At 38.7% G+C, this 18,619-nt stretch overlaps 1 protein-coding gene across 4 annotated transcripts in view; it reads left to right on the forward strand.

The window, feature by feature from the left end:
* The window catches only part of LOC102133131 (pregnancy zone protein), a 59,113-nt gene that overhangs the window by 27,857 nt on the left and 12,637 nt on the right, over window positions 1-18,619 (forward strand). For 3 of the 4 annotated variants that reach the window (XM_005570068.5, XM_065523718.2, XM_074006249.1), the window contains 7 exons: window positions 9,863-10,027; window positions 10,477-10,582; window positions 14,436-14,586; window positions 15,264-15,492; window positions 16,374-16,500; window positions 16,854-16,975; window positions 17,707-17,758. In XM_005570068.5, coding sequence (XP_005570125.3) covers window positions 9,863-10,027; window positions 10,477-10,582; window positions 14,436-14,586; window positions 15,264-15,492; window positions 16,374-16,500; window positions 16,854-16,975; window positions 17,707-17,758 — 952 coding nt within the window. The remainder of the gene's footprint in view (window positions 1-9,862; window positions 10,028-10,476; window positions 10,583-14,435; window positions 14,587-15,263; window positions 15,493-16,373; window positions 16,501-16,853; window positions 16,976-17,706; window positions 17,759-18,619) is intronic. The other variant, XM_005570067.5, reaches the window with a different exon arrangement.

Raw genomic sequence — 18,619 nt, forward strand, 5'->3', positions numbered from 1 at the left:
GGACTAAAATTTTAATTCTCTGCTCTTTACTATAGTTATATTAATTCATGGGGGTAACATTTGGCATGTTGTGATGATTTATTTATTATTATTATTATTATTTCAAGCTTACTACATGCTAGATCTGTTGTAGAAGCTGGGAAAACAGAAGGAAACGTATCACAGTCCTTGTCCTTAGAGAGAGGCAATTAAAAAAGGCTATAGGTGGCTCAGCAAAATAAAAGGTGAACATTTGTTAATTATTGCCATTTGGAGAAAATACTGTCTAATATGGGGTTTTGGAAGAACAATTATCAGAAGGAAGGGAAAAGTTCAGAAACTACTTGTCTAACCTATTTAAAACTAGATTACTCATATTTGGAATTTTTAACATAACGCAAGAAAAAATAATATTATGATTTGATCATTGATAAAAAGTTATGAGAAATTTGATAGCTTTAACTGCCTCATGAATCACCATTTAAAAGGGTCAATTGACTTATGTATTTGGGAGGTATTATTACCTTTCAATGTTGCTTGGTAAATTAGTAATACGAAAGTTTCTTTTGTTTGTTCTAGTTTCTACTTCATGTCTATTAAAATGTTAAACTGTGAGATAACTATATCCAAGACCCCTGTCCTACTTTTAATTATCAAAATTAACATTCTTCAGGTTGGAGCATATCCACTAGTGCCCCCTGATCTGCAGGGGTGTGTCTCAAGACCTCCAACTGTGGATAGCACTGAACCCAATGGCCATCAGCCGGAACACGTTTATGTTCCTGTCTTCCACCCACAAATTTAATGCCTTTTCCATCTTAAGGAAGCACTTACCACGTACTGTAGCCATAATTTTTGTAGTTTGAGATGTCACAGCAAAACAAGCATGATTTTCTTTTTCCTTCTTCACAGTTTCATGGATAGAAGATTCATTCTTACCGTAGATCTTAGCAACCTCAGCATACATCATTTTTAATTTCCTTATCAAGTGGAGAACGTTCACCTTTTCACCTAAAGGAAGCACCTTAATGGCTTCTCTTTCACCTCCGAATTGCCAGCCTCAGTACTCTGGTGCATTGGGGCCATGATAAAGTAAAATAAGGGTGACTTGAACACAAGCACTGTGATACTGTGACAACCTTGTAACAGGATTCTAGGTGACTAAGGGGCAGGGAGTGGCTACAGTGTGGATCCACTGGAAAAACGGAGGATTCATGTCCCGAGCAGGATGAAGCAGGAAAGTGTGAGAGTTCATCATGTTGCTCAGAATGGCAGCAATTTAAAACTTATGAATCGTTTATTTCTGAATTTTCCGTTTAACATTTTTGGATCACAGTTGACCACAGATAATGGAAATCTTGGAAACCAAAACCGCAGATCGGGGAGATTGCTATAATCAAAATTTTTCTTGATCTTGATTTGCATTTGATATATATTTGATATATCTCCTCATAGCATAATAATTATTATGCAAGAGACAATGACTATATTTCTGTATTTTAGTTAGAGGAAACAACATCAAGAAGTTAACCTGATACAAGAAAACTGTCTCTTTGAGTGCTTTCTTTGGAAATATGCCTATTATTTTTACACTCTGTATTTATGGCAGTCTATTCTAAGCTATTAATTTCAGCAGGTAGTACAGGAATTTATTCTACCTCTGAAAAGTTTATGTCTGTCTTATTCTGTTTAGTCATATACATTTAACAGTCACTTCAGTAAGGTTTGGTAAACTTGGAGTGTTGTGGAAGTGAGAAGAAATTATGAATGTAACTGAAGATTTCAGATGATAAATTATAGAAACCTTTAAGCTCAGTCACTTTGAATAGTAATAGAAATCATTAGTTCACCCAATATAAATAATACACGTTCATTTATGTACCTACTTAATTCTCCTCAAAAACAAAGGTAAATAGATAAATAAGTAGAAAGGGTGTTTGTGTTAGCTACCTACTGCTGCATAACAATTTTCTTCAAAACCTAGTGGCTTCAAACAATAAACATTTATTATCACATGCGTTTCTGTGAGTCAGGAATTCAGAGCAGCTTAGCTAGGTGGGTCTAGCTTGTGACCTGTCATGATTGTGATTAACATGGTGGCCAAAGCTGCAGTCACCTGACAGCTTGACAGAGGTTGGAAGATCTGCTTCCAAGACGGGTTTCTCGAACGCTATCGGCAGGAGGCCTCGGTTCCTCACCACACAGAGGTCCTGGGGCTGCTGGTATCCCCATAATGTGGCAACTGTTCTTCTCCAGAGCATGTGATCCAAGAGAGCTAATGTGTTCCAAAGAGTGCTAAAGTTGCAATATCTTTTATGACCTAGGCCTGAAAGTCATGTCCCCTCATTTCCACAATATCCCATTGGCTATAGAGGTCAACCCTGTTCATTGTGGGACGAACAATGTTAGGGCGTGAATACCAGGAGGCAGAGACTGTTGTGGGCAATTCTGGAAGCTGTCTCCTCAGCCTGACCTCTGATCCCCAGAAATACATGAGCTCTCACATGTAAAATATACTCGATCCTCCCTCTGAGGTCCCTAAAATTCTCATCGTAAAATAGGAACAGCTCAAAGGCTAAATATCATTTAAATCAGGTCCAAGTACAGATAATGCCTCTCAGGTGTGATTCCTCAGGTCCGATACCTCTAGATACAAAGACATTGAGCTAAAGCGTACTCAAGTTATTTGGCCCCACACACTCAACATACAGTGGTGGAACTGGCATAGAATAGTCACTATTGACACTCCTGTTCAAAAAGGAGGAAACAAGAGGCACTCAGGGGTTACTGGTCCATAATTACTCAAGATTAAGCCAGGCAAATGGAAGTTCTCTGATTAAGACTCAATCTTACATCAGTCCAGGGATAAATATTCAGGCCTCTGGCCCTGCCCTGTGGGTTCTTGATTCTGTTGAGTCATGCATTTTCCATAAAAAGTACCCTGCATAGACATTGGTCTATCCAATATAATGATACAAGTTCATTCATGTGCCTATGTTGTTCTTTTATTTTTATTTTGAACATGGACTGTGTTTTATTTATTTATTTCTTCAACTTTTATTTTAACTTCAGAGGTACAAGTGCAGGATGTGAAGGGTTGTCACATAGGTAAACATGTGCATGGTGATTTGCTGCACAGATCAACCCATCACCTAGATATTAAGCCCAGCATCTATTAGCTATTCTTCCTGATACTCTCCCTCCCCACACCCTACCCTCTAATAGGCCCCAGTGAGTGTTGTTCTCCCCCATGTGTTCTCATCATTCAGCTCCCACTGATAAGTGAGAACATGTAGTGTTTAGTTTTCTGTTCCTGTGTTAGCTTGCTGAGGATAATGGTTTTCAGGTCTATCCATGTCCCTGCAAAGGACATGAACTCATCCTTTTTATGGCTGCATAGTATTCCATTGTGTATATGTACCACATTTTCTTTGTCCAGTCTATCATTGATGGGCATTTAGACGGATTCCATGTCTTTGCTATTGTGAATAGTGCTGCAGTGAACATATGCATGCGTTTATCTTTATAACAGAATAATTTATATTCCTTTGGGTATACACCCAGTAATGGGATTGCTGAGTCAAATGGTATTTTTGCCTCTGGGTCTTTGAGGAATCACCACACTTTCTTCCACAATGGTTGAACTAATTCACACTCCCACCAACAGTAAAAAAAGCATTCCTTTTTCTCTGCAACCTCACTGTTGTTTTTGACTTGTTAATAGCAGCCATTCTGACTGGTGTGAGATGGTCTCTCATTGTGGTTTTGATTTGCATTTCTCTAATGATTAGAGGTGTTGAGCTTTTTTCATATGTTTGTTGGCTGCATGTGTGTTTTCTTTTGAGAACTGTCTGTTCATGTCCTTTGCCCACTTTTTAATGGGTTTTTATTTCTTGTAAGTTTGTTTAAGTTACTTGTAGACTCCGGATATTAGGCCTTTCTCAGGTGGGTAGATTGGGAAAATTTTCTCCCATTCTTTAAGTTGTGTGTTCACTCTAATGATAGTTCCTTTTGCTGTGCAGAAGCTCTTTAATTTAATTATATCCCATTTGTCAGTTTTTGCTTTTGTTGAAGTTGCTTTTGGCATTTTCATAGTGAAATCTTTGTCTGTGCCTATCTCCTGAATGGTATTGCCTAGATTTTCTTCAAGGGTCTTTATAGTTTTGGGTTTCACATTTAAGTATTTAATTCATCTTGAGTTAATTTTTGTATATGGTGTAAGGAAGGGGTCCAGTTTCAATTTTCTGCATATAACTAGCCAGCATTCCCAGCACCATTTATTAAATAGGGAGGACTTTCCCCATTGCTTGTTTTTGTCAAGTTTGTCAAAGATCAGATGGTTGTAGGTTTGCGGTTTTATTTCGGAGTTCTCTATTCTGTGCCATTGGTCTATGTGTCTGTTCTTATACCAGTACCATGCTGTTTTGGTTACTGTAACCTTGTAGTAAAGTTTGAAGTCAGGTAACATGATGCCTCCAGTTTTGCTCTTCTTGCTTAGAATTGTCTTGGCAATTCAGGCTCTTTTTTGCTTCCATATGAATTTTAAAATAGATTTTTCTAATTCTGTGAAGAATGTCAATGGTAGTTTAATGGGAATAACATTGAATCTATAAGATACTTTGGGCAGTAGAGCCATTGTCATTACATTGATTCTTCCTATGCATGAGGATGGAATGTTTCTCCATTTTCTGTGTCCTCTCTGATATCCCTGAGCAGTGGCTTGTAGCTCTTGAAGAGGTCCTTCACTTCCCTTGTTAGCTGTATTCCTAGGTATTTTATTCTTTCTGTAGCAATTGTGAATGGGAGTTCATTCATGATTTGGATCTCTGCTTGCCTGTTGTTGGTGTATAGAAATGCTTGTGATTTTTGCACATTGATTTTCTATCTTGAGACTTTGCTGAAGTTGCTTATCAGCTTAAGAATCTTTTGGGCTGAGATAATGGGGTTTTCTAGATATAAAATCACGTCATCTGCAAATAAAGATAACTTGACTTTCTCTCTTGCTATTCAAATACACTTTATTTATTTCTCTTGCCTGATTGCCCTGGCCAGAAATTCTAACATTATGTTGAATGGGAGTGGTGACAGAGGGCATCCCTGTCTTGTGCCAGTTTTCAAGGGGAATGCTCCCAGATTTTGCCCATTCAGTATGATATTGGGTGTGTGTTTGTCATATATGTCTCTTATGAAGTATGTTCCTTCAATACCTAGTTTGAGAGTTTTTAACATAAAGGGATGTTGATTTTATCAAAGGTCTTTTCTGCATCTATTGAGATAATCAGGTGGTTTTTGTCTTTAGTTCTGTTTATGTAATGAATCGCATTTATTGATTTGTGTATGTTGAGCCAAGCTTGCATCCCAGGGATGAAGCCTACTTGGTTGTGGTGAATAAGCTTTTTAATGTGCTGCTGGATTTGGTCTGCAAGTATTTTGTTGAGGATTTTTGCATCGAAGTTCATCAGAGATATTGGCCTGAAGCTTTATTTTTCTGTTGTAACTCTGCCAGGTTTTGGTATCAAGACGATGGTGGCCTCATAGAATGAGTTAGGGAGGAGTCCTTCCTTTTCAATTTTGGGAATAGTTTTAGTAGAAATTGTACCAGCTCTTCTTTGTGCCTGTGGTAGAATTCAGCTGTGAATCCATCTGGTCCTGGGCTTTTTTTGGTTGTTAGATTGTTTATTACTGCCTCAATTTCAGAACTCGTTATTGGTCTATTCAAATATTTAATTTCTTCCTGGTTCAGTCTCCAGAGGGTGTATGTGTCCAGTAATTTATCCATTTCTTCTAGATTTTCTAGTTTATGTACACAGAGGTGTTTATAGTATTCGCTAATGGTCGTTTGCATTTCTGTGAGGTCAGCGGTGATATCCCCTTATCATTTCTGATTGTGTCTACTTGATTCTTCTCTTTTTTTCTTCTCTATTAGTCTAGCTGTCAGTCTATTTTATTAACTTTTTTTCAAAAAACCAGCTCCTGGATTCATTGTTTTTTTAAGAGGGTTTTTCATGTCTCTATCTCCTTCAGCTCAGCTCTGATCTTTGCTATTTCTTGTCTTCTGCTAGCTTTGGGGTTTGTATGCTCTTGGTTCTACAGTCCTTTTAGTTGAGATGTTAGGTTGTTGACTCGAGATCTTTCTAGCTTTTGGATGCAGACATTTACTGCTATAAATTTCCCACTTAACATTGTTTTAGCTGCATCCCAGGGATTGCAGTACATTGTCTCTTTGTTCTCATTAGTTTCAAATAACTTCTTGATTTCTGCCTTAATTTCATCATTTACCCAAGAGTCATTCAGGAGCAGTTTATTCAATTTCCATGTAGTTGTGTGGTTTTGAGTGAATTTCTCAATCTTGAGTTCTAATTTGATTGCACTGTTGTCTGAAAGACTGTTATGATTTCAGTTCTTGTGCATTTGCTGAGGAGTGTTTTACTTCCAATTATGTGATCAATTTTAGAGTAAATGCCATGTGGCAATGAGAAGAATTTATATGCTGTTGAATTTTGGTGGAGAGTTCTGTAGATCTCTATCAGGTCCACTTGATCCAGAGCTGAGTTCAGGTCCTAAATATCTTTGTTAATTTTCTGTCTTAATCATCCATCTAATATTGTCAGTGGTGTGTTAAAGTCTCTCGCTATCATTGTGTGGGAGTCTAAGTCTCTTTGTAGGTGTATAAGAACTTTATGAATCTGGGTGCTTCTATATTGGGTGCATATATATTTAGGATAGTTAGCTCTTCTTGTTGAATTGAACCCTTTACCATTATATAATACCCTTCTTTGTTTGTTTGTTTGTTTGATCTTTGTTGGTTTAAAGTCTGTTTTGTCAGAAACTAGGATTGCTTTTTTCTGTTTTCCATTTGCTTGGTAAATTTTCCTCCATCCCTTTATTTTGAGCTTGTGTCTCTCCTTGCATGTGAGATGAGTCTCTTGAAGACAGCATACTGATGATGGGTCTTGGCTCTTTATTCAGCTTGCCATTCTGTGTCTTTTAACTGGGGCATTAGCCCATTTACATTTGAGGTTAGTATTTTTATGTGTGAATTAGATCCTGTCATCATAATGCTTTTTTCCAGACTTGTTTATGTGGTTGCTTCACCATGTTCTGGCCTGTGTACTTCAGTGTGTTTTTGTAGTGGCTGGTAATGGTCTTTCTTTTCCCAATGTAGTGCTTTCTTCAGGAGCTCTTGCAAGGCAGGCATTATGGTGATAAATTTCCTAACCATTCACTTGTTTGAAAAGAATCTTATTTCTCCTTTGCTTATGAAGCTTAGTTTGGCCAGGTATAAAATTCTGGGTTGGAAATTATTTTCTTTTAGAATGCTGAATACTGGCCCCCAATTTCTTCTGGCTTGCATGGTTTTGGTGGAGAGGTCCACTGTTAGTATATGTTTCCTTTTGTAGGTGACCTGGCCTTTCTCTCTAGCTGCCCTTAACATGTTTTCTTTCATTTTGACATTGGAGAATCTGATGATTTTGTGTCTTTGGGTTGATCTTCTTGTGGAGTATCTTACTGGCCTTCTCTACATTTCCTGAATTTGAATGTTGGCCTATCTTGCTAGGTTGGGAAAGGTTCTCCTGGATGATATCCTGAATTATGTTTTCCAACTTGGTTCCATTCTCCTGTCTCTTTCAAGGATCCCAATCAGTCGTAGGTTTGGTCTTTTTACATAATCCCATATTTCTCAGAGGTTTCGTTCATTTCTTTTCATTCTTTCTTCTCTACTCTAGTCTGCCTGTCTTATTTCAGATAGATAATCTTCAGGCTCTAAGATTCTTTCCTCCTCTTGGTCTATCCTGCTAAGGATACTTGCAGTTGCATTGTGAAGTTCTTGTGATGTGGTTTTCAGCTCCATCAGTAGGTTATGTTCCTCTCTAAACTGGCTGTTCTGGCTACCAGCTCCTGTATTGTTTTATCAGGATTCTTAGCTTCTTTTCATTGGGTTACAGCTCAGCAAAGTTTATTATTATCCACTTTCTGAAGCCTACTTCTGTCAATTCAACCATCTTAGCCTCAGCCCAGTTCTGTGCCCTTGCTGGTGAGGTGTCACAGTCATTTGGAAGAGAAGAGGTACTCTGGCATTTGGAGTTTGCATTGTTTTTGAATTAATCCTTTCTCATCTTTGTGAGTTTATCTACCTTTAATCCTTGAGGTTGCTGCCCTTTGAATTAGATTTTTGTTGGGTCTTTTTTGTTGATGCTGTTGTTTTCTGCTTGTTTTTCTTTTAACAGTCAAGCCACTCTATCATGGGGTTGCTGAGGTTTGCTGGGGGTCCACTCCAGACCCCAGTTGCTTTGATTTCTCCCATACCTGGAGGTATCACCAGCAAAGGCCACAAAACAGCAAAGATGGCAGCCTGTGCCTTCCTCTAGAAGCTTCATCCTGGGGGGTACTAACCTGTTGCCAGCCCACATGCAACTGTTGGAGGTGACTGGAGACCCTTATTGGGAGGTCTCACCCAGTCAAGAGGAATGGGATCAGGGACCTGCTCAAAGCAGCAGACTGGCTGCTTTTTGGTAGAGCAGGTGTGCTGCATTGGGTGGGATCCTTCCTCGTCTGGATCACCTGTATTCTCCAAAGCCAGCAGGTTGAAGTGGCAGAGTCAACCGAACTGCAGAGATGGCAGACACCCCTGCCCCCCAGGAACTCGGTCCCCGGGAGAGATCAAAGCTCTGTCTTTAGAACCCTGCCTGGAGTACCTGAAGCCCCCACAGAAAGGTCCCACTCGGTGAGGAGGAATGGATCAGGGTCCCACTTAAAGAAGCAGTCTGATCACAATCTGGCAAGGTAGTTGTGCTGCATCGTGGGAGACCCTTCCTCATCCTGACCATCTATATTCCCCAAGCCTGCAGGCTGGAGTGGCTGAGTCCTCAGAACCACAGAGATGGCAGCCACCTCTCCCCCAAGAACTCAGGTCCATCTCAGGTGGACTCCAACCCACTGCCATTGGCTGGCTGGGATTCCAAGACAGTGAGTCTTAACCTGTGAGGTGCTGTGGAAGTGGGGTCCACAGGATGATGCTCTTTGGCTTTCTGAATTCAGCCCCCTTCGTAGGGACATGTACAAACAGATTTCCTACCTTTCCAGGGATCCCAGGGCCGGAGTACTTAAAACTCCTGGGTCTCTGTGTGCCTAAGTGGCTGCTCTGCCAAGACTCCACACAGCTTTGTGTATCAGACCCAAGGCCCTGATGGCGTGGGTTCACTAGGGTATCTCCTGATCCACCGGTTGCAAAGATCCATGGGAGAAGTGTGATTTCCCAGGCGAGGTTGCACAATCACTCCTTCCGTTGCCCTCCCCCACCTTCACCCCTGCTGCTTTTCATTGTTCTCTGTGGCTCAGGTTGCTTGCCTAGTCAGTCTCAATGTGAGAACCTGGGTATTTCAGTTGAAGGTGCTGAATTTAATATCCCTTTTTCATTCCACTCCGTAAGTGCTGCAGACCACAGCTGCTTCTAATTGGCCATCTATACGATTTTCTATCTGAGAATAAGCCTGAGTAGACGTAAATGTTTAACAGGTGGCAATAATAATTTGTAGCTAAATTCCTCAGGGCATTAAGTATTAATTAAACACAGATGCAAGTTAGGTCTTCTTCCTATATTTAGTCTATTCTTACCTGTAGACTCTACAATGAAGTTTTAATTAACCCTTCATAACTTAAGGTTTTATTAATCTTTGGAAGCATTTTCCCAAGTAGGTTTTATTTCTTTATGACAAAACAACACTGTTAAATATAAGGAAAATCTTCAACTTATCTCTAAGGTACCAACTACATGAACACACTCAAGAAAAGATTGGTGATAATTATTTTATTTCTCTCAGTTCATTCTATTTCAAAAGAAAAGTAAGTAACAGTTCTGCCTTTGATCTCTCCACTGCTACAGGTATATAATCTGCTAACTGTGAAGGATCTCACCAATTTTCCTGACAATGTGGACCATCAGGAGGAAGAACAAGGACACTGTCCCCATCCTTTCTTCATTCGTAATGGAGCCTTCTATGTTCCCTTATCAAGTAATGATGAAGCAGATATTTATAGCTTTCTCAAGGTAAAATTCTCACTACTTATTAACATGCTGGCTTGTGATTTTTTGAATGTTAATAAAACTCTATCTATTCATAATCTTAGTAATTATGTAGACTTGCCTCTCCATTTTTCAGCAGAGAAAAATGAAGCCAATTAAAAGGTTAAAGTCTCTGTCAGGACCACATAGAAGCTCAGTTTGTGAGTCAGGGCTAGATCTAACCTCTGCCTATTCATCCAGATACCTTTTAGTTATATTTAAGGTTTTCTTGCAAACTAAAAAATAATAAATAAAGAATAAAATCTTAATAACCCATAAGTTTTATAATTTAACTACTCTATATTTACTGTCAAGTGTTTTGCCATAGAATTAATATAAGGTTACTGGAATTACATAGGGCAGTCTCTAAGGATAGTATGTTTTATATATTCTAATCAAGCTTATAAGTTGATTGAATAATTATTTTTTTCCAGGGGATGGGATTGAAGGTGTTCACTAACTCGAAAATCCGAAAACCAAAGTCGTGTTCAGTCATCCCCCCCATGTCTGCAGGAGTAATAAGTCAAGGATACTATGGAGGTAAAATTTGCTTTTAATTTTATTTCATGTCCAACAATATTACTATGCCAAAAATGCTAAAATGAAATAATGTAGCCCTATTTCCATTTTATACACACAAAGAAACCAAGATTCAAATTAATTGTTTCTTGCTGAGGTGACTTAGCTGGTGATAGCCAGAACTGATCAAGGATTATTTTTTAGATACAACAGATACTTCAGGGCACAAAATCAGATAAAATACAAGATTCTGATGTACCATAAGAGAGGGAAAATGCTGACAACGGAAGGAGAGAATAATTCTGATTATGGAAACAGGAAAGAAATTCATAGGGATGCTGTATTTTGAAAAACATAAAGAAGGACAAAGGGCTTCACTGGTGACCAGAAACAACGTGAACATCACAGAAATATCTCATAATCCATGGCCAAACCCACTACTCAAATAGAGCAGCCTTTTTCAAGACCCTTCAACTTATTAAAACATCTGTCTCATCACCAGATCTACTTACATTTGAACACTATCCAGCCATTTCTCATCCCTCTATCATGAATCCAACTCCCCTTTTCTCCAAAATATTCCTGACGTCCATCTGCTAACAAATATTTATATGCTCGGATTGGAAATTAGAAGTCCTATATGTGAAATGGGTGTGTCACATCTCCTCTTTAAGACTCAAATCCTTCGTTAATAAATTGAAGGAATTTGACTAATGGTTCTTCAAGACCTTGCAAAATGCCCAATAAGATAACTAAATATAATGTACCAACACAAATTAAGAACTTTGATTATTTAAATAGCATTTTCCATGTTCCTTGGCATTTAAGATTAATATCAATGTTTAAATGAGCTTTATTATTAAGAAAATGGCACCTTTTCAAGGGCCATGGACTGTTTATCTCTAAGTATACCTTCAATGATAGCACAAATTTCAAACAATTTCTCAAAAGTGGTAAATACGATTTTGTCATGTAACTAAGATGTTATATAAACAATGAGAATAGAGAATAAGGGAAAGGAAAATAGCCATGATATTTACATAGAACAAACTTCAAGTTTAAACCATGGAGGTTTAGGGGGAAGGAAATGTTCTTGAATTTATTAAAACTGGAATTGGGGGTATATAATAACACTCAGGATAAAAAAGAGCTTCTAAAATGTGTGGTGAATACACAACAGGGATTGAAATTAGTAGCTATAAATGAGTCAGGTATATGAGGAAATAAAAGAACTAAGAAAACTGAAATATCTTGTGAAATTTCTGGATAATAAGTTCAACAACATGAAGCCATTTCCATGACTATTTGGGAAGTCATCATGCACCCTGAAAGTGTTTAATGCTATAGAACAGTACATATGAAGAAGATCAATTCAATAGCATTGATAGGACCTAAAAGAGAGGACGAGTGAAAGATAATAATTAAACTAAACAAGGAACTAAAATTATGCTAGACAATGAAAGACATGGCTAGTACTTGAAACTACAAAAATTAAGAAGTTACAAATTTTAACTCGTGTGTTCAATAGTTACTGACATAGTTTCTGGTTATATAACAAACATTAAGAACAAAACTATTCAACTATATGAAGGTTATGTTCTAATAGGCTCAGAGAGAATATAAACAAAATAAGCAAGTAAATTATATGGCTCACTATAAGTTCATAAATACTATATGGAAAAATTCAAGTAGGGAAGGGATGTTGAGACTGAAGGAAGTTGAAGATTTAAATGGGGGGGTGGTCAGTAAAAATCTTACCAAGAAAGTGAAATTTGAGCAAAAACTTCAAGGAAGACAACAAGCCATGTGACTCTCTGGAAGACGAGTGTCATAGTCCTAGGAAACAATATCAATAATAGAAAATACTTATGCAGTGTTTTCTATGCTCCAGGAGATAGGTAATAGGGAGATAGATGATTGATAGATTGGTAGGTTTGATAGATCAATGGATAGTTATAGATAGATGAGTTTAGATAGATTTCCTTAATTCTTGCAGTAGCCTTATAAGGTAGGTATTTTTAACACCATTTTTCATATGGAAAACTGAGGCCCAAAAAGGTTAAATAACTCAGCCATTAAGATCTCATAGCCAATAAAATGTAGCACACGGTAGATTCAAGTCAGGGAGTTTGATTCCAGATCTCATGTTCATAACCTCTTCACTAGTCTATCTCTCAAAGGCTTTGAGGTGAGAGTATGCCTGAAATGCTCTAAGCAGAGAAAGAAAACCAGTGTGGTTGGAACAGAACGAATAAAGTGTGAGCAGTTGGAGAGAGAGATCAGAGCAATACTTGAGGCCACATTGTGTGGGCCTCGTAGGTCATAGTAAGGACTTGACTTTTATACTATGAGTGAAATAAGAAGCTTTTCAGAAGAGGGGTGACATGATCTAACATGTGTCTCAATCACACTAGATTCTAAATTAAAAGAAAATGTTCAGGGTTTTTATTTTTGTTTTTGTTGTTGTTTGCTTGAAGGTATTAAAAGTCAAAAAGTATTACAAAGCTGGGTTGAGCAGCCCTTTTTAAGCCATGAACAGAAAATTTCATTGAAAGTATTTTGAGATCAGCAACAAAACAGAGTATGAGTGGCTTAGTCCAGAGTTCAACAAATTTTCATAAAGTCAAATGGGGAAAAGAAGCAAGAAAAAAAAAATAAGATTTTTGTCCTGGGAAACTGATTCAAAGGCATTTACTGTAGAGATTATTAGTTGTGTCATGCAGAAGAATAAAACTTTGATACAGAGACTAAGACAGGATACATGGAAAGTCAAGTTGACAGTAAGAGTAGGAAGGATACAGCCATCGTCCTCTGAATGGAGTTGAAATAACACATAATGCCATGGTTTGTTAACTGCAATAACTGGAGGAGTTTGAGGGCCCTTGACATATCCAACAGAAAATGGAAAATAGTTCATTTAGATGTATCATCCTTTTAGATATTTCAATATTTAAGATAAGAGTGAAGACAGAGAGGACAGAACATCAGTGAAAAATCAGAGTCAGAAATCATTACCACTTAGAAGGACATGGGGCAAGAAGGTGTATGATATTCACTAAAGAAATTACTACTGATGCTTTTTTCAGTGTAGAAAACTATTAGGGTGAAATTGCTAGAAATATATTTTTCCTTATAAGTATTCTTTCACAAGGTATTTCTGAAATATCAGATGGGATACATGGGAGAGAGATCTTAACTCAAATTCAATTAGTAAGCATGATTTCAGGCACAACATGGACAAAATTGCCTACATCTCTAGCTCTCTGCCCTCTCACATTGGTAAATGATTTCTTTGTCTCAACTACACAGCCATTCCAAATGGAAATATCTGTTTTTGACATCCAAATTGTTTATTTCAGATGTCAAAAAATAAGTGGAATAAAATCTAATGCTCTAATCTTATTCCCCAGAGAACAACAGTTTTGCAAACTTCCATACAGTACACAGAATTTAAGTCATTAAATTCTGTTCACTCCACTGGTAATTCCATTTTCAGTATAGCAACCACTGACAATGCCTAAAGAGCATTTTACAATTCCTGCTGAGATTCTCTAAGAATGAAGCAATACTGTCTCAACTTCAAAACTGTTCCTTCCCCACAAAACCCATAGAACTGTCTCCAAATGATCTTGTTTTTCCAGCTTCCACTCACATCAAATTATGCTATGTCTAGGATACATGGAATTTCCACCTTTGACAAAGACTCCTCTCTTTTCAGAGAGTGAGGGATCACAAAGTAGTTCCCAAGTTCTACAACTTCTGTAAGACTTTTAGGACAGTCTGAGCAGGAAAACTGAAAATTTGTTCTCTGACGTCTCACGTGTGCACCATGAAATTAATGAATGTTTTTCCCTAACTAGACAATTTTCTCTAGTAGGTCTAGGAGTAGCAGGGAGGCCATATCCTCCTCAAATGAGCGCCTATAATATAATGCCTTTAAATAATGAACAAAGTTCAGGGCCAGTCCCTGAAACGGTGCGAAGCTATTTTCCTGAGACTTGGATCTGGGAGTTGGTGGCAGTGGAGTAAGTAACTTTACTTCCCTCCATTTGCTGAAGGGGAGGGAATGTGGTTCCTCCAACATTTTCAATTCTAAGATAATCTTTCTGAAAGGTTCTGAATAATTATCTTAACCTCTTTTTAGGATAGACCTAAGTAAAATGCTGCAATTGTATAGGCTTATTAATATAATCGTCTCAGTGCTGAGCAATTCTAAAATAATTATTCCTGATACTGTCAAATAGTAGACATGAGAACTATAATATTCAGTTCTATATGTACTGCTTAATGTCATTCAGGGAGCCTTCTGTAAATATCAGGGCTGGAGCAGGCACATAAACAAATCAGGCTACATTAATCCAGTGGTCTCATTGGTCATGATTCTTAAAAATGCTTATTTATGGGATTACACACTAGCAAGGGAAGTTAAGGACCAAAATGAATCACAATTCAAATATTTTTATTCCAAGTACAGACATGTGGGATGTGATCATTTGTTGGTAAGAGGGAGAGGTACCATTTAGTGGCTTTTGTTTTCCCAGCTCAGATCCCAGGACATAATCTAGTGTTCACACGCATGCACACACCCATATACCCTTAAGTGGATTCAGTTCTTGACATTAGCTTTATGCATATCGATTCTCACTTGAGGAAAGGTGGCTCACATTCATTATTTGTATTCTTCACTTGTCCTCCACCCCAGCTCATCAGGTGTGGCTGAGGTAGGAGTAACAGTCCCTGACACCATCACCGAGTGGAAGGCAGGAGCCTTCTGCCTGTCTGAAGACGCTGGACTTGGTATCTCTTCCACTGCCTCCCTCCGAGCCTTCCAGCCCTTCTTTGTGGAGCTCACAATGCCCTACTCTGTGATCCGTGGAGAGGCCTTCACATTCAAGGCCACGGTCCTAAACTACCTTCCCAAATGCATCCGGGTAAGGAAAATGAGGGTGAACAGGAAAGGTGGGTAGAACAAAAGATTCCTTTGATCAGTCAGCTCCTGATTCTGTTCCTGAGACTAAGGATAATTCAAGGAATTGTGTGTTAGCACTGTGAATAATTAGTGCTATGCAAAGCAGGACATGATCAGAGAGATAATACAATGCTATGTGTGCTATGGGTGCTTAAACCATGGCTCTCTAAGCCACACCTTGCTTTTTTATTTTTTAGCGCGTGCAGAATTCTTTGCTACAAGTTAGATTTTATGCCAGGAACATTCTTGAAGCTGACACATAACTCAGCTTTCTCAATTCCACCAGTGTCATTCTCCAACCCCTCATCTTGAAATCTCCACAATATATAATTTTAATTTATCTTTTAGCACGTATCTCTTTGTACATTATGTAATAGTGGTTGTATATAGATCATCTTTCTTGTAACACAATATCCTCAAGATCGGGAGCCTCTCATATACCATTCCCCGTGTTTTATGTCTTGTATGGAGTAGACATGTAATATATGTTCTAAGAAATAGGAGAAGAGAGGGAGGAAGAAACAGTCAGAAAATCTACATAGCAGCAGATAGTACTCCCGAGGGCAATGTACAATCACTGCTTTTCCCTTTCATCTGCTACTGCCAAGTCTGCATGTCTGCAATCTACCCTAACGCAAATGCCAGATCCTCCTAATACATAACCAGCCTTGATTTGTATCATTGCCATTTCCATGCTTCTTAAAGCATGGATGAATCTATATGACATCCATTTTTCTTACAAATCCCAATTTACTGCAGCATCTCACCCTTGGCCCCAATTCTATGTGTTCACGTCTTTCCATATTCTCATCATTTCTGTCTCTGCCTCACATGGGCTAATAGGTCAGTGTGCAGCTGAAAGCCTCTCCAGCCTTCCTAGCTTCCCAAAACACAAAGGGAGAAGAATCCTATTGTATCTGTGGAAATGAGCGGCAAACCTTGTCTTGGACAGTGACTCCTAAAACTCTGGGTGAGTGACAGTACCCAAAAGGGCCTATCAATCAACAAGGATGGTGGCTGTCTGAGCACTTTTTTCATCATATTCTCTGTTTTATTTGCCATAGATATAATTCTATAAAGTTAATATTTTTTCCTATTTCTGTCCACAATGACCTCCTCCCACTGTTCTCACCCAAGCTAGTCCCCATAATCACTACTCTTGGACATTGGCTACTCAGTGTACATTAACCTTGTGGGTTTTTTTTTTTTTTTTTTTTTTACCATTATTTTCTATTCTGGCCAATTGTAAGTTTAAGGTGTAGTCCTTAAAGGTGGTTGGACTATCAAAATGGATACTCATGTTTTCAATATTCCTTGTTTTAGGGAATGTGAACTTCTCAGTGAGTGCAGAGGCAATGCAGTCCCTAGAACTCTGTGGAAATGAGGTTGCTGAGGTCCCTGAGATTAAAAGAAAAGACACAGTCATCAAAACCCTGTTGGTGGAGGTAACATATTTTTGGGAGTCCCTAACAACTGTAAGAATGCAACACTGGCGGTCACTCTTGAGACAACAAAGAACCATTAATATCATGCTCACATAATACATCCTGTAAGACTAATGGAATTTCCTATCCTAAAAGCATTGCAGCAGACATTGCCAGCTATTGTAAATCTTTTTTCACAAACTATTTGAGTGCAATTTCTTGATCTCCACCTCTTTCCTAAGATTCACATCTCTCTCATGCCCATTACCTTTGATTCACTGCCCTTATTATCTCTTCCCATTTTCTTTCTACCACCTTCCTTTGTTCTTCACTGTTTTATGGATTTGTAATAATTTAATAACAAGTAGGATGTTATGTTCTCACTTATAAGTGGGAGCTGAATGATGCAAACACATGGACACATGGAGGGAAGCAACGCATATGGGGCCTGTCTGAGGGTGGGAGTGAGAGGAGGGAGAGCATCAGGAAGAATAGCTAGTGGATGCTGGGCTTAATACCTAGGTGAGGAGATGATCTGTGCAACAAACCACCGTGGCACACGTTTACTTATGTAACAAACCTGCACATCCTGCACATGTCCCCTTGAACTTAAAATAAAATTTGGGGAAAAAAAGAGTAGAATGGTAAACATCATTCACGTAAACCCTACCCATCAAAGAAAGGAATCTATGGTTATTCTCTTGTCACCGGGATGTTTCTATCTTTTCTCCTTTTCTTTCTTTTCATCCAAGGCTGAAGGTATTGAACAAGAAAAGACTTTCAATTCCATGACCTGTGCCTCAGGTAAGAGTCCAGCCTCATAATCACAGTGGGATCAAAGCCACAGAGGGGTATAAACCTCAATGCATATTCATACATATTATCTCCCAGTTTTCAGCATGTTCCATTAAAGGCAGCATAATACTAAATATTTCTTTATGTACGTTTTACAGACGAAGACATTGAGCCCAAGAGAGCAAGTTAATGTGACTCAGGTGGTACAGACAGGACTAATACCTGGACTTTCTTGGTTTACACGTAGTTATTTTACCTGAATAGCCCAGTGGCTGCTCACTGACAAGCCCAGCTGCAGAAGCCTAGAGTGTCCCAGGACGAGGTAGAAAGAGAGCAGGGTTGGCCGGGCATGGTGACTCACATCTGCAATCCCAGCACTTTGGGAGGCTAAGGCGGGAGGATCACTTGAGGTCAGGGGTTTGAGACCAGCCTGGCCAATATGGTGAAACCCTGTCTCTACTAAAAGTACAAAAATTAGCCAGGCCTGGTGGCGGGCGCCTGTAGTTCCAGCTACGTGGGGGGCTAAGGCACGAGAATAGCTTGAACCTGGGAGGCAGAGGTTGTAGTGAGCCGAGATCGCACCACTGCACTGCAACCTGGGTGACAGAGTGAGACTCTGTCTCAAACAAACAAACAAACAACAACAACAACAAAAACTAAACAGAGCAGGGTCATGATAAGTTTGAATCCCAAGAGATAGTCTCTAAAACAGCTGCTGACAAAACATATAGCATTTTCTACCCATCTCACTACAAATGTGTGTTTTCCATGTCAGAAAATAATTTACATTTAACTTCATCATATCATTGAGAACTAGTTCTAGCTTTTACACAGCACTGCCGCATTATTAGTTCTATGTCCAGAGTGTAT

The sequence above is a fragment of the Macaca fascicularis genome, chromosome 11, assembly GCF_037993035.2.
Source record: "Macaca fascicularis isolate 582-1 chromosome 11, T2T-MFA8v1.1".
NCBI lineage: Eukaryota > Metazoa > Chordata > Mammalia > Primates > Cercopithecidae > Macaca > Macaca fascicularis.